This window comes from Electrophorus electricus, chromosome 7, assembly GCF_041902795.1.
Source record: "Electrophorus electricus isolate QZ-2024a chromosome 7, ASM4190279v1, whole genome shotgun sequence".
In the NCBI taxonomy this organism is placed as follows: Eukaryota; Metazoa; Chordata; class Actinopteri; order Gymnotiformes; family Gymnotidae; genus Electrophorus; species Electrophorus electricus.
In genome coordinates this window covers 23,686,972-23,710,135 of record NC_137503.1, presented here as the reverse complement: position 1 = coordinate 23,710,135, position 23,164 = coordinate 23,686,972, and the positions used below count along the sequence as shown (strand labels likewise).

Here is a 23,164-nt window from a genome sequence, read left to right as displayed (position 1 = left end):
AACACATCCAATACATAAAACAGGTTTTAAAAGTAAACCCACTATATTATTTATGTAATACTATGGAAATGCTATTTACTACTACTTTCGTTTTCAGTCAAATACAAAATTAATCAAATTGCAAGATATCTTGGCAATGGTATGAATCAATTATACAGACCTTTTGACAACAATTTGGGCCACGTTTTCCAAAAGCATTGTAGGTTTAAGATTATGTTAACTGATAAATAGAGTATTCCATGTGCTGTCGCGCAGCCATTTAACAATGATCTTTGTGCTGGGCAGCTTCTGGGAAACCGGTCGGTCCCTGGTCAATTTCTGGCACTACACTGCCCTCGTGTGGAATAAGTCAAAACAGTGTTGTTTAGATTATTCTATGGTTTAGCAGATAAACCTAGTCTTAGACTAGCCCTAAACTGTTAAGATGCTGTTTAATGGAAATGCCCGTCTTTTAATCTCCTTAGTGGAACCTTTAATATAACAATACTCTACAACTTTTATGAGGGAAAAATGGAAATTTGAGAGACATCTGTAAAATTAACAATGCTGTTGTGGGATGGCAAATATTTAGACTGGATTAATTAGCCACCATCCGATGAGGTAAAACTGCACTGGAAAGTCATTGTCAGTAAATCAACAAAACATTATAGCTAATAATAATAATAAAAATAAAAAATAAATCAAGCAGACACTAAAGTAATATTCATGATCTCTATGTCAATGCTATCTGATGTACTGGGAGGCTCATAGTCATACCTGGCTGTCTGGTCTATGTTATTTTACTGTGTACAAAAATGACCAGAGCATTAATGAATCTGAAAGAGTTGGATCAACCAAATCTTTGAAAAGCCTCTTTAGAAGCAATATCAGGCCCTCATGGCTACAGATGTCACGTGGTTTTAATCCAGGTGGTTAAACAAATAAATAAACAAGTAAACTGTTACACTGCACTGAACAACAAACAAAGGTCTAAAAAGATGATTAAGAAAATAATTTGCATAAACAGTTAGCCCAATGTATACCGGGAAACACACAAAAAGGTAAGAAATATATAACTGTCAGCATAAACAAACGTAATATTCCATTACAGCCTCAAAAGGGAATTATAAGGGGAAAAAAATAATTTTCTACCATCCCCACTAGAGACTTTAACGATCACACATTATGACAGGCATTGCTGATAGCCTGCTCTGTATACACCAAATTCATAACATTCAAGTGTTGCTACGGATGACAACCTGCTTTTCCTTTCAACCGCGCCATCTCAAGTGGACTGGAAACATTCTGCTCAGCATTATTGATGCAGTGATACATTCACTAATACTTCCCTTCAGAAAGTCATCTAGGAGCTTGTGAATACTCCTTTATTGCCAGTTGTTCTGTCTCTCGGCTGGAGAGAACCATGAAAGCAGACATCACCGTAGCTAACGTTACCAACCAGAGAGGAGGATGCACACACTGTTGACAGTCAAGACTGGATTAGGCACTTAGGCTATAAAAACATTTGCGACTCCTTAAAATTAAGATTTTATATACAAAAAAAAAAAGACAGCATAATGGATAAGTCGGTAAGTAACAATAAAATAGTATACACTAATTCTGATGCAACAGGGAAAATAAAACTAACAAAAAGAATAAATGCACAATCTGAACAGGACTATAGCCTAGCAAATGACCTCTAAAATGACTTGACCACTCCTGAAAAACATTAGGCATACATAGCCATGATTTTGCTGTATTAATAAATGATAAACAAAGTAGTTCCTAAACAAAAACCAGTAATATTTCAGTGCACTCTCTATCTTGCAAGGTGGCGAGAATATGGATGAAATAGGCTACATGCCACAAAAGTGGTTTAAACTTGTTGGGATTCTTTTTTAAGCCATTAACATGAGCCCCCAGGGATGGATCTTACATTTTCAGTAGGCTGTATGAATGCAAACCTAGATAAAGGCTACAGCAAGAACGGGGGTATGTGAATGTTTAAATGTTTATTTAATTTTGGTGTTCAACCAAAAATGTGTTTAACGCGATAACAACCACAACTTGGATTTAGGCTTATACTAATTGACTCTTGAAAATGCACTGCATGATTCCGTGGAAACCTTTAGTTTAACAAGAGCGGTGGGGTCTTTGGTAGCACCACGTTCACAGCCGTTTGTACTTTTAACGAGCTAAAGTACAAATGAAAATGACCAGAAATTGTGTATAGCCTATTTAGCAAACATAAAACGATAACTTGTGATTTTACAAATGCTGCTTTCTGGAGGCTTCTTTGCATAAACGGCCACGGGTGCACAACACCTACATCATCCATTACTCCGAAGCGAGGGCCGCTGTAGCCTACTTATGGGGGCCCTGCAGTCTAAAGCATATGGTTAATCCGGCCATGATCAAACCTTTTGGGAGCCAGTCAGGTTTTCTGTGAAGACTACCAGCCCCTACCACAACAGGCTACCCTCACAGTGGGTGAGAAATGCTCAGTTTTGCCAAATGCTTTCAACAGAAAGCAGCTAAAGCCAGCTCAGAAGTTGCTAAATGGTGCAAGATGACGTGATACACAAAGAACTCACTACGTTGTATGTGCATGCTGCAGTGTCAGTCCTTTACATCTGGTTCTCCTAATCTCTCAGCTGCTGTATTTTATTACATCTGAATTCAAAATGAAGATGCTCTCATTTACAATTTTACTGTTTCTGTTGTCAGACAACGGACAAGTACGAAATGGTGACTGAAACGTTAACCAACAGTCATTTCCAAGCGATTTTCAGACTGCAGCACTGCTAAAAGTCTGATTTATACTCTTGACGTCGACCGACAAAATCACCATACACATCATTTAAAAGACAAAGGCTGTGTTGTGATTTTGGTTATATTTACATGTAAAATGATCACTCAGAGAGAAAGAAGTGACAGAATATGCTGTTATTCTTTCTCTCACACATCTAATAGAGCGATAACGGTCAAAACGATCAACCTAATTTTCAAAAAGGAGGAGCGAACAATACAAATTTGCTATTGGTCAGTTAGCACATAAGAAGCTCAATCAGGAGCTTCCTGTGGAAATCAGGAGCTTTCTGTGGAAACTAGCTAGGTTTTGTCCAAAAGGTGGTTAGATGTATTGCTATATCATTTTTGAAAAAAGAAAGTTTTTTTGAAAGAAAGTTTCTGAAGCGTTCTGAAAAGTCGGTAACTATAGCGACAAAGCAACAATGCTCTACAGTGACATCTACTGTTGGCTGTGAGTGTAGCTCTCAATGCTATATTCATCCAAATCATCCAGATATGAAAAAGCAGTAAACAGGAAAAATTCAGAAACAGCGGGCTGAACTATTAATACAAAAATCATTTCTAATTTTGCTTTCATTCATGTAAACAAGTTAGGATCTAAGAAATAAATACATCAAAAATCAGTTTCCTCTCTGTCCTCTACTCAATGAATATTAGATCACTTAAGAATAATAACGCCCCCCCCCCCCCCCCCCCCCAAAAAAAACCCTTGTGATTTGCCCGGAAACATACTTTCACCATTAATAAGTGAATATGTTCCTTTTAAATAAAAGGATTTACAAAATTTTCATTCTGTATTCCACAGTGTACAAAAAAGACCACTGATCTAATAATACCTTAATGCATCTACAAATGCACTGCATTAAATTGTAAACAGGTTTTACAATTATGGCTCTAACTAAGACTGTGACTCATTTTCTCCACACTGACGGTAGTGCTGACTAAATGTGACCATGACTGAGCACAGGGCCGCAGTATGGCACAAACCCCTCTGTCTCCCTCAGGTTGATGGTGAGAAGGTGCCACGTAATTGCACCGGATCTGTTGATCTTTGGTCTGGATGTGGTACATATGGAGGCTCTGTGCCTAATGCAAAGTTCTGGTTAAACATTGTCCCAAAGTTTGCGTTCCGCCTTCTGTTGTTTTTACACTACAGGCCTGCCAATTGTTGGGGGCATTATTGACTTTGCAATTAAACTATTTTAACGTCAGGATTTTGTAATCATTACATTTCAAGCCATCTGTTCCAGTCCAAGGGCTGAAATGGATTTTCCCCTTGAGTAGATAAAAGACAGCACAATGGGGACAATTTTATCATTAATTCTCAGTTCTTTATACACAGTATGGACAAATGCTGAAATCCTCATCTAACCCATGGCAAGCAAGTATCAGCTCAGTATATTCAAATACAGGGTACAGCTTTGAGGCGATATCATTTCTGTACACAAATGCAGTGCCAATCTAATGTTACTGATTATGGTTTTATTAGCTTCCATCTGCTGAAAGACTAACAAAGCTCAATTTGGAGAACACAGGGAAGGATAAAACGCCCCTTTCCCCTTCTGAGGGTCACAATGTATAAACAGCTTGTGGCCTTAAATGCTTCTATTGGTTCTGGTTTTGGTCAACAGTTTTATCAGGCCATATCTTAACCCACTGTACAATGGAGGAATCACCTAATCTCTTCCCAGTGCAGATAACGTCTGACTTTGATCCAAAGCTTCTTCACTTGTGTTTCCTGCTTGTAATCTCTAGCAGGACCACAGAGGGTCTGGTTTACCCATTAAAGCCTCATGTATTCACACAGCTTTGGCACATGGGTGTTATGTGAAAAGATAAGAACAGTTAAAGAGCACATAACAGTGTGTAATAGGTCTTAAAGGTTTCCTGCGTCCAAACCTCAGGTTATTTAACTCCTAGTACACTATTTTTTCCCCTCATCATCCAATGATCTTATTTTTCTGGAGGAAAGCTATATGTTGTTAGCACTCTCATTTGATTTGAAACACTTGTCTGTAATTAAAGATTAGGCAAATATATTGCATCAAAGATCACAATAATCCATGTTAATTATTTCCACACATTATTAAATGACATGAGTTAACCTTAAAAATACACAATAGAATAATTTATCTTATATGGCAATAACTAGGACAAATGTTAAGGGTGTTATGGATGCTAAATTTTTATATTGCCACTTGGGACAGTTATCTTATAAACAACTATAAACATCAGAAATAATGGACTTTAAGATAATATAAAAAATACAAGATGTGCTAACTGCATGGAATTCTATAGATTGTACTGCACTGAACAATTTCTCACATTAATGATGGCCACAGAAAAAAAGTGTTTTGAATAATACTTACACGATATTCGAAAAATACTCTAAAATAACTATTTATATCACAGACCTGCTGCCTCTCTTTTACTGAATCTAGCAGGAATGAAGAATGCCTGAACGTCTTTTGTTAACAGTCAGCATGGATCAGAGGTTGACCCCATAAACACTGTGTTGATGGGGGGCAGAGAGGACACCATATCCCGCACCTCGACTGTGCTCTGTTGAGGCAGCAATGCATCTTGGGAATGATGATAGTGTGTGGTAGTGCCATACATGCATGGAGACACAGAGCAGGGAATGGGAGGTGCTATTGAAGACCCTGCAACACACACAAAGACAAACAAAAATGTTAATAACAATTAAATAAACTATATGGCCAAGTAAAGTGTATGTGGACACCCCTCTTAATTTTTGAGCTCAGATTTTCAGTGACATTTTGCTATTACGTTTCTAAAATAAAGAACATAGCCATGCAAATATCAAATGCTGTAGAATGGACCGTACTGAAGAACTGAGTGACTTTATACGTGGCACTGTCATAGGATGCCACCTTTGCCACATTCTGGTTCATGAAATGTCTGCCCTGGTCAACTGGAACTGATATTTTGAAATGTTAGCATCTAGGAATAACAACAGCCCAGCCACGAAGTGGTAGATGATGTAACGTCACAGAGCAAGGTCACCGAGTGCTGATGGGCATATTGCCTATTCTGTTGCATCACTCACTACAGAATTTCAAACTGCCTCTGGGAGCAACATCACAATAACAAGAACAAGAGCTGTGTAACAGGAGCTTCATGAAGTGGGTTTTCATGGCCTTTACACAAATCCAAGCTTCAGCTGGAGCGGTATAAAGCATGCCAGCGCTGCACTCTGTAACAGTGGAAATGTGTTGTAGAATGATAAATCATGCTTCACCCTCTTGCCATGTGGTGGATGCACCCGTGTTAGGGGGATGCCAGGAGAATGCTACCTAACAAAATGCATAGTGCTAACAGTAAAATTTGGTTTAGAGGGAAAATGGTCTGGGCTGTACTGGGCTCTGCCTCTTAGTTCCAGTGAAGAACGATGTCTTTGCAAACTGTAGCATTAGCTACATCTTAGATAATGCTCCCAGCTTTCTGGCAACAATTTTTGGGAAATCCCTTCACTGTTCCAGTATAACTGTGTCCTAGTGCACAAAGCAAGGTCCATAAAGACTTAGTTTGATGAGTTTGTTGTATAGGAACTCCAGTGACCTTAATCCCACTGAACACATTTGGAACACAGACAGTAAGACAGGCTATCCCCTCCATCATCATTGCCTGACTTCACAAATGGGCACTGAATGGGCATAAATACCCTAAGACATACTCTACAGTCTTTTGGAAAGTATTCCCAGAAGAGCTGAGGCCCATGGGGCTGCAAGGAGAGGTTCAGGGTGGGGGATTCATATGAATGCCCATGGTTTTGGAATGGGATGTCCAACACATAGGTGTGATAGTCAGGTATCCACATAACCTACTTCTGACTTAATTTCAGCCAGCTCAGGAAATGCTAGGCATACATTAATAAAAGTTAAAAAAAATGCACTATGCTCTTATAGTGAGCTTTCATTTACATTTAATATATTCTTTAACAGAGAGCAAGTATTGCGAGTTTTGTGTGTTTCCTCTCACCTGCTGTGCGTGTAATTAAGGGAGGCTGTCCAGGGTAGTAGGAAGCCATTGCCTTCCTGCCTGTGTCGTTCAGGATGTTGAGAGGATCGTGGACGTCAGCATACCCAGGGGCAGAGCGAGTAGAGCTCACGCTGCTGATCACAGATACATGCTGGTCAATCAGTGGGCCCATCCTCTGAGTGTCCACATAGCCAGTATTCCCATAGTAACCTGGTGGTCAGGAAACAAAACATACTCACTCAAGACAAACTACAGGGAAATGAAATTAAGCTCTTTGTCCAAAAATATATGTTTACACATATTATACAAATTATTATTGCAAAGCCTATATGTTGAGTCATTGGCAGAACCAAATTAAGTAAACCTCTACTTTGAACTAAAAAGAAATTGTACACTGGTTACTTTGCACTAATCACCTAACCAGCATGGACACTAAACACAAAGTGCAACTATGTCATCTTTCTCACCACTGTGTCCTGTGCTGGTGTAAATTGGGCCCGAATAAGCCCCTCCACTGAGACTGCCCCCACCGAAGCTGTACCCTGCTGGGTCAAGTAGCTGCACATCCTGGGCATCGGCTGTGGGGTCTGAGGTGGACGTGTAGCTGGCAGACGAGATTCTGGAGCTGTATGGTACTGCGCTGCAGCTGCTACTAAAGCAGTCCTTTGGTATCTGCTGCCCACTGAAGGACATGTACCGACCACTCTCACTGCGAGCCTGGTAGGTTGATGTCGGGGTGAGTGGCAGGCTGGTGGGCTGGAACGTGGGGGAGCTAGAGTAGTAGCCGGGGCCGGAACTGGCTAGGCTCTGGCACATGCCTTCAGGGAAAGCCTGGCATGGAATGAGGGGCTGCATGGGGCAGCTGTTCTGGGATCTGACAGCCATGGGGCCCTGGTTGATCACGCTACCTCGGTTCGTCATCGCTGGGGAGATTGGAGGGGTGATCAGGGGTCCACTGCTTTGAGAATAGTCCAGTTGTCCTAGAATAACAACACAGAAAATGAGAATATAAGTAATTTTAGGTTGTTGTTACATTTTTTCCCCATCACTGTTCAATACGTTTCATAATTTGAGCTATGTATATAATGTATGTAATGTTTTTTTTATTATTTATATTGGGTGAATACCAGATAGAGTAAAGCTGTCTGGCTCTGTCCCTTGGTACACCACCACATTGGCTCCCAGCCCATGCTGTGCGCTCGGGACAGAAAAGTATGCGTACTCTGGATGGGTCTCATTCTTAACAGAAGAATCGTTGGACATAGTTCCTGTTTTAATACGGTTGGCCAGGAAGCATGAACTGGGCGAAGCTGTGAATGTCGCCTTACTGGCATCTAAAATGAGTCAAAGCATTATGGTTAACCTAGTATAAAGAACAGGTTTACAGTACTTATGGAAAATCATTTTAAATAAACCAAAAGATGTACCTGCATTTCTCATGTATTTGTCCAAGAGATTCTGGAGCTCTTGTTCTTTGTCATTACTGAACTGTGTTTCAATTGCCAGCAGGATGTATTCATCCAGCAGCATCCTAATGAGGTGAAAGGAGCCTGGAGAGAGCATTTTAATGCATTCATTACACTTTAGGTCACATTTATCAGAATTCTTAATACATACCAACACAATCAGAAAAGGTAATTATTGCAGAGTAGTGATGCTCTCAGTGGTTTTGTGCATTTCATATATCTACTGTTTTCACTGATCCTCATGCCCCTGTTGGGTTGGAATTGCATGAAGTGAAATGCTGATTATTATGGGTGCTAAACGGAATCAGCTGAGAGCACTAAAGAATTAGAGCAGTTTATGGATGATGGGGGGGAGAGAGCCTTTCCCCACTCACTGGTCACATACTTCATCTTTCTTTTTAAAATGCCTCTTGCTTGCAATAAATGACTAAATCTGTGCAAAGAGAAGAAATCTACAGAGTAAGGATGTGTGGGAGGTTATAAATCTAACTTTCTGCTGGGCTTTTTTATACACTACCATCTTTCTAACAGTTCTCATCCCTGTCTGCTGTGTGTGACCAGTGAGGTCATGTGTTGGCCTCTCCAAGTGACACTGTTCGGTTTAGTGTGCGTCCGCACGACCATCAAAAGCTAACATGACTAGAACAGGGCTCTTCCTAATCAGAGCACACGTGTCCAAGAGATAAAGGTTTGTTTATTCAAGATGAGTCACTATATTTTACGGCACTCTGCGGTTTTGTAGCCAAACTGAAGTGAGGGTTTGTGCTGTGGGAAGTAAAATCTCAGACAAACTGCAACTAGTGCATTTAGAAGATACCTGAATACTGACAGACAACAGTCAGTGATTGCATATCAGAAACAGGAAAGCTGAGCTTGCTTGTGGCTGTCCATTAGACAAAGTTGGGCATTTTAAATAAAAACTTTGAGAGGGCTTACCAAAGCTAGTAGCATTGTTTAAGGTGAGGTTGTGCATCACACGAGCTCCAAAAAAACTCCATTTTAGCAGAAAATCCTGTGCTCGTTTTTTCACTGATCGGCCATTCTGTTTACTGGGCTGAACAAAAGGACAAAATAAAAGGTGCTCACTCTTACAGTCGCAGATACTCTGGGTCTGTTGATTGCAAGTCTTAGTGACAACAAACCTTAATGACTTTTTGTTCCACCACAGAGTCTAGCCACTCAATAAAAGACTCTACGGTGGCATTTTTCCTAAGAAGGTCCTTTAACTCTTGAAATACTGAAATGGAGTCATCTATGAAACAATAAAATAATCAGGCACAATAGGAAACCATATTTTTACATACTCCCAACAGCACAATGCAAGAGTGGTATGTGGTCACTCACATTCAGAGTAGAAATCCAAGTCCAGATCACTAGTGTTTGAAAGTAGTGCCTGGGAACCGATGCTGTTTAAATCTACTTTATCAATGTCATTCACCATGGAGGTCACAACATTTTGGTCAAAAAGGGCTGGTCTTGCAATCTACAGAAAAACACAACCATTGAAATTACTTCGGTGATCCACAGAAGACAAAAAGTATACCCATTATTCCCTTGTCAAATGCATATCATTGTTTGCGAAATGCTGACCTGCGCAAGGTGTAAGAAGGAGGTCTGGCGCTTTAAAGAGGACACAAAACGGCGAGCTATGGGCATCTTTTTTTCTGAGAGGATTTCTGGGAGATTTTCCAAGGAGGCCTCCATCCAGGGTTCCCAGTGTTTTGCAAAATTTCGAATATCTGCTAAAAGACTATTTCCATTGTCCTGAAATTACTGAAAAGCACTTAATATGGATTTAAAACATACTCAAAAGCAGATACATTTGATAAACTTGTAACAGAAGGATACTTGTGTTAAGCTTGAATAATTTTTATTTCTTTGCACACTGTATACATTTAGGGTAAACAAACCTTTCTGGCATATCCTGCATTGTAGCTGGAATGAGAACATCAGTCAGTACCTGGGAAAAGCAAAGAGTCTGTCATGAGTGCTTTCTCCAAATCATAACCTTATGCTGACACACAGACACAAACACGCACCTTGTAGAGTATGGAGTCACACACACAGAAGATGTCCACAATTACTTGATTCTCCAGCAAAGGCAAGAGATGGTCTGGCATACCTTGCCAGAAATGGAGCAAGAAGTTCTGAATCTGTAATACATTCGTGATTGAACCTTTGAGCTCTATTTTTTTGCAGATTAGGTAGAAATCGATTATTCTTTTAGATAGCAAAATGGTACCTCTTCAAAGTTGACACTGATGGCATTGTCAAGAATACACTGACAATGGGTTTTGTACATCATTATTAACGTGTCAACCTAAAAAAGAAGTGGGATACATATATAGATGTGAAATATGTAGGAAGGACCCAAACTAAATAATCAATTTTGTTAACTACAACAACAGACACACCTTTTCTTTTGAAGTAGAGTCTTGAAGTACCAAATGCTGTGCAGTTGGAAATTCTGGTAGCAATGTTCCTGTTTTAGAACTAAGCGAATATTTCCGTGTGAAACCTCCCTGTGAATAACAAACACAGACTTGTGGTCTTCACATTTCATTATGAATGTAATGCAGCAGCTATTTTACTTATTTTTAGTACTCATGACACAAATGTTCAGAATGTGTCCAGACACAAATGTTCTGCTATTTCTCATAGTGGCATAAGTGTCGTGTAGAGTATTTCCTACTTAATATAAAACATAACATTCAAATGTTAACATAAAAATGATAACCTCATTTTTGAGTTTGCTCCCAGAGAATCTGTTGTAAAACAAAAGAAATGTATTTTTTAAAAGTTAAATTTAACATTTTTTATTAAAATTAAATGTTATTAAAATTATAATAATATAAATTAAAACATTTCCATCATACAATTATTGTTTTCTCTACACTAATTCCTAATTTTACCTTGTCAGCCCTTTTCCTGAATACACTGAATGATAATAGGCACTGCTCTCCTTAATCCCTATGCCATAGTAATGATACCTGGAACACATGGACAACTGCTGATGAGGCCCAGCACTGGGAGGTCTTTAAACACAAGATAAAAGCTGTTTGTGGGTTTAATTCAGTATTAATTATTTAATTCTCTGCAGTCTATCTTTGTCTTACTTTGAATGGCCTCTCGTGCCAAGCCTCCGGGTTGTAAGGAGAGGGAATTTTTGCCTTATGGTCTACAGTTTTACAGAAAATATGCATTCAACAAATCACACTGGTTTTTGTTTGATGAACAAAATAACATTCCAATATGGTTACATGTTTTTACAGTGTATGAAGTCTCAGAATCTCACCTACCTTTCCAAATGTGGCTGCACATGCAGGATCTAATTTCTCCTTCCGACAGAAGTCTAGGTAGTGTGCATAAAGGATGCATCGTGGTAAGCATACTCCTTCACACACAATGTAATTCTCCTCAAGCCTAATTGCCAAAAACATCAAAACTTTAGTGCTGATGAAGCAACAACATTTTTAAATGCCCAAGGTTCATCTCACAGGGTGGTGTCTAAGTGGCAGACTAATGGCACATTGGCTAGATGAAATTGGTAAGCATTCACTGATGTGTGTATATACATATATATATATATATACCATTGCAGTGTTAGTTGAGTTTGTTTCTTTTTATCTTTAATAATTTGACTGATAGTTTTCTTTGTTGCAGTTTCCCTGAGAGTGAAATTCTTCGAGTATTCAGTGTGGTCAATTTCATCTTCGGAGGATATAGTTCCATTGCTCTCATCAGCCTCTGTCACATAAATTACACTCATTATAAACTTTTGTCTTATTCAAGATAAAATGTCACACAAAACACTGACAAAAGGCTTAGTGTGTTATTAGATTGGACTATGTTTTACAAAAATCCACTGACCCCTCAATGATACATTTTAAAATAATATTTATATGCAATTATGCAAAACAGAAATCAGTTTAAATGTTTGTGACTTTAAATGTTTGTCCCTACTCGATTTAATCAAACTTAAAATGTTTGTCCCTACCTGATTTAATCCCTGAGTCCTCCTCCTCCTCATCGAGCTTGTCTTTGAAAAACATGTTTTTTCCAAGTTCTTGTTGGTCACCAGTGTTAGATGGGTGCAATTCATCAGCAGTATTGTAAGTCCTCTTTAACTGTGGTGGTTGTAGCTGATGAAATGTGTTACTTTTTATAGGACTCCCACTATTCATTTTCATTGGCATATTACAGAGCTGGAACTTAACCTCTAAATATATAGTCACCTTCCCTCACCTAGAAATATTAACACGTAAAAAATGAATACACTGTCATCCAAAGCTGAAGCATAGATCCAGTTTTGTAATGATACACATCCCAGGTTCTATATGAATCTTCTTTTAAAACAACAACAAACACTGAAAAGACAATAAAATATGCAAACAAGTAGTTTCTTCTCTTTGCTCATTCAAACAAAATTTCTCAAAGAAACACGTTTTCCATGTCCTAACATGAATCCACTGAAACAGGTAATACCTTGCAGTCTTAATTAAAGCTGTGCTGTGTCTGAAATGGTACATCACAGGGGTGAGTGCCTTGGGGCATTTATCTTATTTACAGAAGACTGGCAGTAGATTCTGTGTATTAATGATTAACCCGAGGGCCATCATCTCCTTGAAGTCTGGTGCATGGGCCTTTTAGCTTGACCACAGCCCCATCCAGAGCCATCCCTTTGTAGTCTCAATTTTCTCCATAGGTTGTTATAACCATAATAGTGTATATCTTATTGCAATGGGATTTACAGAAAATGCTGTGTTTTATTTAACCTAAACATGGAAATTAACATAAACGTGATTATCCATTAGGTTTGTTGAGAGCCCATGTTACTGTGTCTAGTGACTTGCCTGTGGGCAGCCCTGCAGGTTAGATTACTGATGCTAGAGGACTGGAGAGCCTCCATGGTTACCCTGGTTAAATATTATGTTTGCTTGCTTTTTTCGGCATACGGTGGAGTATTTCATATTAATACAGTAGAAGACACTTATACGCTTTTTTTTCAAGCGATAAGAAGGGATTTTAAACATACAAAAAAGTGGGCGTTCTTTGACACGTACCCTTTTTCAAGCGATAAAACCGGATTAAACATAACAAAAAGTGGGCGTTCTTTGATTCACATTAATCAGTGCCGCAATTTACGGCACAAGCGTACATATGGCGAAAGTCTTGTTAAGGTATAAAATAAACAATGAAGCAATCTTGTATTAGAATATAACGCGGATGCTTTAAAAGACGAGCTGTTTGTCACAGTGCATTTGAAACAATATGGTGTAAAACCACGTGTCCTTTACACACTATCCGAAGTCCTCGATGTTTTGCTAAATGATGCTTCAATTAGCTTTTTGGCTGGTTAGCTAGCAGGTTAATTAGCTAGCTTAATTGACTAAGTTCGAATGCTTGCAAAAATAAACTAGCTCGCTAGCTACTTGTACTTTTGCTCCCAGCGCAACTGAGAACGCAAACATTCTTAAGAGTTATCTGTAAGGCACTCAAAAATACGGCACTTTAAGTTTGCTTGCTAGCTAGCTACGTAGACTAACTAACGCTAGCATAGCTAACTACGTTTTACGAACGCGTGCCAAGCAAGATGCTGGGATTCAGGATGCCTAGTTGTCGGCTTCATCCTTGTGTAACCTTAATGATATTTATTTGTCAGCATTAGTAAGATAGTAGCTACATGAGTTTAGTGTTCTCGGAAATGCATTATTCTGTATTTTGTTTGTCAGGTTACGAAGCGCGAGTGAGAGCCAAGGTAATGAAAGCTGTTGAAAGCAGTTTTGTGTGGTCATTTGCAGGAAGATGCTCTACAGAGCAGTGTCCGTAAGTAGCTAGTTGACTAGCTGGATTCAGATGGATCGGAGTCAAATGGAGAGGTGAGGGCCTGTTTCTGTGTAACCGTCAAGGTTCTCAAATTTGTTTACGATGTTTAAGGTTAGTACTGTACATCAAGCTCATTTTTTGTGAGCCTGTTAATATGAGTGTACGCAACTTGTTAGCTAGCTAGGAATATATGTTTGACTTACGTTTACCTTGAGAATGCTAAATAATCCTTATTTTTTTCAATTTAATAAAACCACCTTTCTCAAAATTTCAATCACGACTCATCTGACAGACAATTTATCTTAAATTGCCTGTAATGGAATTTGTTAAAGATGAAACCCAGAATCAAAAATGCTGGCGTCGTTCATGATTCGAACTTTCAAAGAAAGTGGACCGCCTACAGTGAAGCCTAATGTGCAATATTTTAATATTTACACTGTTAATTTTTTTGTGCACAGCTACTTATTCTGCATTTGCTAAGGTATGTTTGCATATAACTACAGAAATGCATAGCTATCAATATTTAACAGTTAATTCTCCGTAGATTTTGGGCTGTAAATATGTAAGTAATTTTGGAGAGGTTTGGTCAGCGACATTGCAGGTGTCTTAGCTGGACAATATAAAACGCGAGCTAGCTAGCTCTAGTTAGTAGAGTTGGTCGGTACCATCATCCTCATAGACATCACGATAGTGAACCAACTACCCTTAAATAATTGCATATCTAGAATTTAATTAGCGTTAAGTAGCAGTTTGTTGCTAATATAGGCATAGATGAATATTTTATTACAGTGAGTGATTAGTCATTGATTACACTAATGAAAATGTTGTATAACCTATTTTGGCATGACATTTGTTCCTATTTATTTTTTTCATGCCACCTTTTATAAACTAAGTGCTAGATAAATGAGTCATTTTATTTTACTATAACGTTTAAAAAATTATTCCATTAACACGTTTTACACTGCTGCATACAAAAACATGTAGGCTATTCCTGTTTTAACTTAGTTTACTAAGGTAGTTAATTGTTCTTTTAGGTCAAAGGAAGCGACAAAGCATCTTGCTCCACATGCACTCTGGCCAGTGGACCTAAAGTTAATGCATGTTGACTGCAATCCTGGAGACACATTGGTACACTTTCAAGGTCAATATGTTACTGTCTGTGAATTGGACTACAACATTCTTCAAGTGGAAATTCAGAATGCCCAAAAAACAAAGGTGTCTTTGGAAGTTGGAGAATTCTGTCTGGTGGAAGACCTCCTGTCCAGTCGCTGGTACAGAGGAAGAGTTCAGAACAAACAGAGAGGTTTGTCAGATGTGTTCCTGCTCGATCATGGTAATATTCTTACTGTTGGCCCCAACCACTTAGCTGCAGTTTCTGAAGCCTTGCTCATGCTTCCTCCCAAGATCGTGTGTGGGTTTTTTGCAAATGTGCTGCCAATTCAGGAATGTTGGGACAAATTATCAGAAAAGTATTTCTTTTCTTTGATAGGCAGTCATATCAAAGGATATATTCATGCTCTTCTTCCATACAAAGTCTTCATACTTGAAGTACCAGAAATAACTAAAGATTTGCTAAGACTTAACTTGGGCAAACATGTGGATACAGACACATTTCTGTTACTGGTGGAAATGTTGATTGGAGTGCCTATTCAACAAAGCATTGCATCTGTCCCAGATTTGATCATTGAGAAGCAAATTGTACAAGAAATTTCCTTCAGACCCTCACGTTTACGGAGCTTTGAGAACATTCTTTCACTCACTGGTCCAAAGCTTATTGTTGGACAGAAGGAAAGAGCCAAAATAACAGCTGCAGTGAACAATGGGCTATTTCACTGTCAGCTTTCATCAGTAGCAAATGACCTGAGAGAAATGTCAGAAAAACTGGCACTTGCATGTGAGTTAAGGAGTAGTAGCTACAAGGATAAGCTAGTTGAAAATTTGGGCTTACTCTGTGCAATCAAGGGTAAAGATGAGAAGTGGCACAGAGGTTTTGTGCAGTGTCTGCCTGTCAACTCCCAAGTCAGAGTTGTGTTTGTTGACTATGGATATTGTGAATCTGTAAAAGTTGAAAACATTCTTCAACTACCATCGAATTTCCTGCAGACCCCCATCATGGCTTTTCCATGTTCACTTTCTTGCTTAAGTGATAAAGATGAAGAGACAAAGTGCCAGCAACTGCAGATCCTCAAAAATGGATTACTAGGCAAGGAGCTAGAAGTTACAGTTGATGACTTAAACAAAGAGGACAATGTTTATTTAGTCACTCTTAACAGTGTTGAGGGGTATGTACATATCAAAACACTGCAGTCCAAAGATATTGATGAACTGGAAAACTGTGGTATTCTTAAGAGTGAGCATATCTTGAGTCGCTTTATAAGGTGCGACACAAATGAAACAAAAAAAGTAGAAACTCCAAAAGATTCTATCCCCTTTGAAGACATTCAGCAAGGTTCTGTTTTTGAGGGTTATGTAGAGCATGTCCAGAGTCCAAATGATTTCTGGATTAGAACAGCAGAGCGCAATAACAATTTTGAGGAAATGATGAAAAAATTGTCTGATCACTTCAGTGGATTACAACTGAATCAGGAAATTCTTGAGGATCCAGTGCCTGGTGTATTTTGCTGTGCAATGTATGAAAAAGACATGCACTATTACAGAGCTCTTGTTGTGGACGTTTTTGAGAATGGTGCTGAGGTGTTTTTTATTGACTTTGGGAACACAGAAAAGGTGCCAAGCATGTTGATAAAGAAACTACCTAGGCAATTTGCTGTGGAACCAGAGTTTGCTTTCAATTGTTCTTTGGCTAATGTTACTCCATTGGAAGATGTCTGGCAAAAGGCAGCAACTGAGTTCTTTAAGAAAGCCACATTGAATAAAGCATTCCTGGTTCAAGTCATTCACAAATGGAAGGGCACTTTTGTTGTGGAGCTTTATGAGAGACAGACTGAAAAAAGTGAGAGCATTACAGCCCTTATGACCAGAGCAAATATGGCAGAATATTGGAGGGGCAATCTCACAATCTCATCTGCAAAATGGACAGAAAACAAAATGGACAGAAAGAAATGTGGACAAGGGCAGTTTGCTGAATATTCCCCTGAGGGGCTGTCACAAAAACACTCTGGCAAAGGAACAAAGAAAGAAGATTTGCATGCGCAGGAGACTGTCGTAACAAAGGGAGCCCACTTTGAGTCTCCAGAATCCACAACCAATGCTGCAGATCTTTTCAGACAGCCAAAACTTCAGCCTGGATTTGAAATAAGTGTTCAGTGCTCATATGTCAGTTCTCCTTCAGAGTTCTGGTGTCAGAACAAGAAACAAAAAGGTGACTTAGACAGATTAATGGAAAACATGCAAGCTTTTTACCAAACATGCAGCCCTAAGTTACAGCCACAAAGCAAATGTTGTGCTATCAAGTTTGAGCAGGACAATAGATGGTATAGGGGATGCACTCTTGGAGTAAAAAATGAAGAGGTTAAGGTGTTCTTAGTTGACTACGGCATGGTTGTGAAAGCAAGGCTACAACACCTTCGAGCACTAATGCCAAGCTTTCTTGAGCTTGAAGGGCAAGCATTCAGATGCAGCTTGTACAACCTAATTGAACCAGTTGGAGAAAGATTCTGGTCTGAAAAAGCATGTACATTATTGAAGCATTTTGTTTCTGGAGTTTCACCTAATCTCACATGCAAAGTCTATTCTCAGCTCTGTGTGGCAAATAAAGGCCTTTGCAATGTGGTTGACCTGTACACACCTAATCATCAAGCCTCTGTGCATCTTGTTGAACATGGTGTTGCTGTCAAAATCCAAAATCCAAGGCAACTGGTTCCATCTGCTTATCCTTGCTCTTTTGTTTATTCTTCATTCAACATTAGCATTGGAAGTGAAGAGTTGGTGTATTCTACTCACATTGTCAGTCCTTGGGAAATCTATTTCCAGTTGGACAGAAATAGTGAGGCCATTGAGGAGCTAATGGAAAGAGCTACTAAAGAAAGTGGAGAACTATTGAGTCAGACTTGTGAGGCAAACACAGGCACTGTTTGTTTAGCCAAATATTTTGTTGACAGTAATTGGTACAGGTCATATGTTCGGCCTGCACAGTCCAATTTACACTTGAATGTATTCTTTGTAGATTATGGAAACAAGCAGATTGCTGAAAAAAGAAATGTGTTACCCATCCCCAGAAAGGCTGCTGATTTACTGTTGACACCCATGCAAGCTTTAAAGTGTAGCCTGTCAAATATTCAAGAGGAGGAACATTTGCCAGAAGTTAATGCATGGCTTGAGAAGACCATTCTAAATAGGGCACTTCAGGCAAGGTTTGTAGGAAAAGACAACAGAGGACATTTCATTTGTGACATTTTTGATGGAAACATGCACATCAATGAGAAGGTCAAAGAACTTTTTGCACTTCATAAACAAAAGGAAAGAAATTATATCAGAAAACCTAGTGAATGCTGCAAACAAGTCACAAATGTGTCTTCAGCAGAAAACAAATCAAAGAACAAGGAGAAAGGTGACATGTGCAGACAAATTTACCAGACAAAACCTCCAAAATTAAAATTTGCATCTCACAGGCCAAACAGTACTGGCTCAAAACATGATGGCAAAGAAAAAAACAAACTGAAGTTCAGAGGACAAGTCAAAGGGATTGCGAAAGGTGCTAACCTTAGCACTCCATGCAGTTTCAATACACATACCCCTACGTTGTTGCCAAAAATTAGTGATCTGCCAAATACCAAAATAAGTCCAGGTTTTAGATGTGTGGGATTAATTTCACATAGTAACTCTGTTGATGGCTTCTTCATCCAAATGGAAAATGATGAACCCAGCATACTTAAAATGGGGGAAGAACTGAATAGCAAGCTGTTCAAAAAAAATATGAAAAGTATTACTTCAGAAGTTAATGTAGGTGATCTTGTTGCAGCAGAGTATGAAGCAGATCAGACTTTATACAGAGCCGTTGTCACTAATGTTTCTGCCAGTGATATCCTCACAGTTGAATTTGTTGATTATGGAAACACAGCAACTGTTGATAGGAAGAAAATTCATCCTCTAACAGGCAGGTTTCTGTCTCAGACTAGATTAAGCATCCTCTGCACATTGTCAAAATCTCAATCTTCTGAAGATGTTGAAACCTTTATCAAGGAAAGACATGGCACACCTCTGATGATTGAGTTTATACAAAATCTTGGCAATGCATGGGAGGTGAGTGTTGAAATTGTTGACACTTTGCATAAGTTAAGAAAAGCTGCAGATTGTGCAAAAGTTCACATTCCATGTTCAGGACAGGCCACGTCAAGCCAAGAGCTATATGCAGCTGTAACAGAAACTAAAGATGAGATGCATAGCCATATTCCCCTCTTGTCTATCTGTGAAAAGAATGAATCTAAATTAATTTTGAAAGAAGGGACTGAAGCAAACTCACAAGAATGTGCACTTGAAATTGGGATCAAAAAAAGCAAGGCGGATCTGCAGAAATCAATGGAAAAAGGGCAAGGAATGATATCCCCAACATGTATGCACATTTTAGAGAGACACAGAAAACTTGGGTATGCCTACAAAAGCCAGCATAGACAGAAACAAAATGACGCTAAGAGTGAACCAGAAAAGAACTCTGACCTACCAGGTAATATCAGGGATTTGGCAAAAAGATATCAGAGTATGTTATGCAATAGCTATGAAGAAGATGTCAGAGTAAGAGAATATCAGTCAGTTGTAGATCAGCCAGCCTTAGTATCCACTTACCTAGAGAAGCCCATAGACAAAGAGGATCTGGCACAGCATATGTTCTTTGCACCTGTTAAAGTGGATTTTGAATATTCAGGATTTGCAGCTGCAATCACCACACCTTTTGAGTTTTACGTTGTTCTTGAGGAGTTGCTTCTTCTCATGAATGCTGTGTCAAACCTCCTTGAGGAACCATCAGAAGTGTTCTCTCTGTTGCCAGAGACTCATCTGATTCCTGGCGCAAGTTGCTTGGTAAAGTCTAATGAGAAGAAAAAATGGTGCAGGGCAGAGATAGTCCAGTGTGATGACACAACAGTGATCATAAATCTGGTTGATTATGGTCATTATGCATGGTTTCTAAGGCAAGATATCCACAGGCTTAAAAGACTTCCTACAGACCTTGCAGGACTACCAAAGATCATTTACCCTTGCATGTTGAGGGGAATCAAGCCTGCTGGTGCTATGCAGTGGTCTGACAATGCAGTTGTTTTTTTCCAAGAACATATGTGTCAGAAAAATCTTCAAATACACTTCAGGCAGTATGTTTCAGAGACACACTGGGAGGTGGATGTTGACATAGAAGACAGCAGTATTGCCAAACAGTTGGTTGATGCTGGTCATGCGTGTTACATAGACAATGTGTTTGGAATCCCATTTCAACAAAGCCCAGATGGTAAAACACTATCTCAGCAAATCATGCATAATGTTTCTGAATCTGCGTCAGGCAAACATGAAGTACAGTCAAAAAGCATGAAGATGCAATATGGGACTTTGGAAGAAATGTTGTCAAGTGAGAATGCATTCAGGTCCACTGAAGAAAATTTTCAAGGCAGTAGCAGACAGAGAGAGGCTGAAGTCTTTTTCACTAAAAGTTGTGACTATCATGGACCTGGGCAGAAGACAAATTATGACCCAGTATCTGGCTTAAGACAGTGTAAGTTCCTTATAATCTAGCATTTCCTAATATGAGTAATATTACATTACCATATGTAACATTAATTTAATATAAATTTGAGATCAAGAAACCTTTGATATAGCACAGTTTACCAAACTATAACATACTCAAAACATTCATTTCATTTAAAGATTATATCAAACATAACTGGTGGTTTTATAATTCTCTGATTATTCTCAGATTTTTTTATGTTCCTACAGTTCTTACTGCTTGTCATAAATAGTTTACTCTGCTATTTTTGCAGGTGTGCTGATGTGAAAGATGTGGGTTGTGAGTATAAATATACATTTACTAATTTAATAAATGACTAAAACGTTCAATGTATAAAATTCCTCCACCTTCTGAAGTTCTTTGCAAATATTTGCCATTGTCAGTAATATTTTAATTACACACTAAGCTTTCAATGTGGGGCAATGAGTTGATAAAAGCAGATTCTTGTGCATAATTTAAAGTCAGTTGATCAAACAAACAAAACATACTTGATATCAAAATGTACTTCTCCAGTTTTGCACTGTAACTATGTAGTTATAGCTATACAATATAATTAACAAATAATGAAAGCTCATGATGGCCCATTGCAGTTATATAAAATTATTTAAACTGCATGTCAAAAAACATCACAAGCTTTAGAGTTTGTTGCAGAATAGTACTTAAGTTTGGAGTAATTTGGATGATAATAGTTCATATTTGATAAATATATGTAAAACTCTAAGTAAATACTTGTCCCATTTAATAATTCTTAATGAAGCAGCATTTGTTTTTATGAAATTGATTTCAGCTTTCAGTTTACTAAATGGTGACCATAAGCTTCTATTACTTGATGGCTCAGAGCTCTTAAGAATAAAAAATTAGATACCAAGCATGTCCTGGCTGGCTTATCAACTATATTTGAGTTAAGTGGAACATTTAGGTAACATGATTTTGCCTTTATCCTTTTTAAAGAAAAAAAAAAGTTTGTAATATATGTATTGTTTAAATCAATTTTTCAGCTGGAGGAAGTATTGTTATTGAGCAAGTTGTAATCCTTAAAATTGTGTGCCTATTTGTCATAAGCTTTTCTATACTTGTATAGCCTGCAGTTGTTTCATTAGAGAATATTTTTTTCCTTTACTTAGTTAATTTGTAGCAGTCAGTTTAAAATATTTTTAAATATACTTCTAATTCTGTGTACTAGTAATTATGTTTTCAATCAGAAGGTTGCTGGTTCAAGCCCCAGCACTGCCAAGCTACCACTGTTGGGCCCTTGAGCAAAGCCCATGACCCTCAATTTCTCAAAGTGTACTCACTCGCACTTGTACGTTGCTTTGGATAAAAGTGTCTGGTAAATTCCAAAACATTGCTGCTGACAGTATTTAGCATTGATTCATGAATCTTATTTATTTCAGCACGTATTGACACAGTATCAGGGGAGTGGAAGCATCAGTGGAACGGAACTGTTTATCAAGTCCAAAACTGCTACTGAGTGACATTTTGATTTTGGTAATTCATTTCTTTTATTTTGGATATTAGTATTTGATGAATATGAAAATGTTTTTTTAAATACAGTCGTTGCAGTAAATAAATTGCAGCTGTGGTTTTGCTTTACAGATGATAATGAAAAAATAATTTTAAGCCTATAGAGTTGAGAGAAGTCAACAACAGTTAGAAAGAAACTAAATGACCTGATGGATTTGAATGTGTAGTAAAATTGCATCATTTTGTTATGTTGCATTGATATTTTTGTGATTTTCAAGTCATGCAGAAGAGATTTTATCTTCACTTTCTGGTATCATATAAGTACTCATTAGAGGTGTTAAATTGTTCCAAAACTGCATGTTTGAGCTAATTGAATTTGTGTGTTCAGTTCTGTTTCTTAATTTTTGTTCAAAGAAACTTTGGAATGAAAATATTTCAGAATAATATTATTTTAGAGTTACCATTTGCGTAAATTATTTATCCAGACAAATTTTAAGTTTATGTATGAAAGATGTATAATTGGGTAAATAAATATGTCCTGAGTGTGAGCTACTGTGTTTTATTTAGTAGTAAATCTTTTTTAAAGAAATATACAACAAACTGCTACTGAACGCCTACTTATATTGGATAAGAATTTAGTAACGGATATAAAACATTCCAACAAAAGACTAGTTATCTCCTTCCATATGAAACTAAAACCAAAAATGCATTTTATCTTTTTTTATTTGTAAATATGAGTAAGCTGGTGTTTTATAGGCCCATTCCACATGCATTACTATAGAATTCTGTTGTATTATTTTGTCAGTTTGGATTTAACACCGTCCTAATTCTTCTGTACTACTTTGAAAATGTCAGCAGTTATACTACACTAATGGGGTAATGCATTTCTTGAATGAGCTTGTCACTTTTATAAGTAAAATGTCACATTTTAATCACATCTACATAA

At 38.1% G+C, this 23,164-nt stretch overlaps 2 protein-coding genes across 2 annotated transcripts; one reads left to right on the top strand and one right to left on the bottom strand.

Annotated features, from left to right (window-relative positions):
• Positions 1–5,268: 5,268 nt before the first annotated feature.
• Positions 5,269–12,454, bottom strand: rfx6 (regulatory factor X, 6). The gene is made up of 19 exons (XM_027001676.3): positions 12,256–12,454; positions 11,852–12,005; positions 11,558–11,681; positions 11,375–11,436; positions 11,171–11,248; positions 10,996–11,023; positions 10,673–10,780; positions 10,501–10,578; positions 10,298–10,411; positions 10,169–10,218; positions 9,849–10,008; positions 9,603–9,741; positions 9,401–9,510; positions 9,195–9,312; positions 8,220–8,342; positions 7,920–8,126; positions 7,260–7,772; positions 6,793–7,002; positions 5,269–5,453 (listed from the first exon to the last, which is right to left on the bottom strand). The coding sequence occupies exons 1-19, from the start codon at positions 12,452–12,454 to the stop codon at positions 5,269–5,271; spliced, it is 2,760 nt and encodes a 919-aa protein (XP_026857477.3).
• A 1,732-nt stretch (positions 12,455–14,186) lies between these two features.
• tdrd15 (tudor domain containing 15) lies at positions 14,187–22,730 on the top strand. The gene is made up of 4 exons (XM_081717603.1): positions 14,187–14,195; positions 15,090–20,742; positions 21,008–21,033; positions 22,149–22,730. Exons 1-3 carry the CDS (start codon positions 14,187–14,189, stop codon positions 21,019–21,021), a joined length of 5,676 nt encoding a protein of 1,891 aa, XP_081573729.1. The 3' UTR covers positions 21,022–21,033; positions 22,149–22,730.
• Positions 22,731–23,164: the final 434 nt, after the last annotated feature.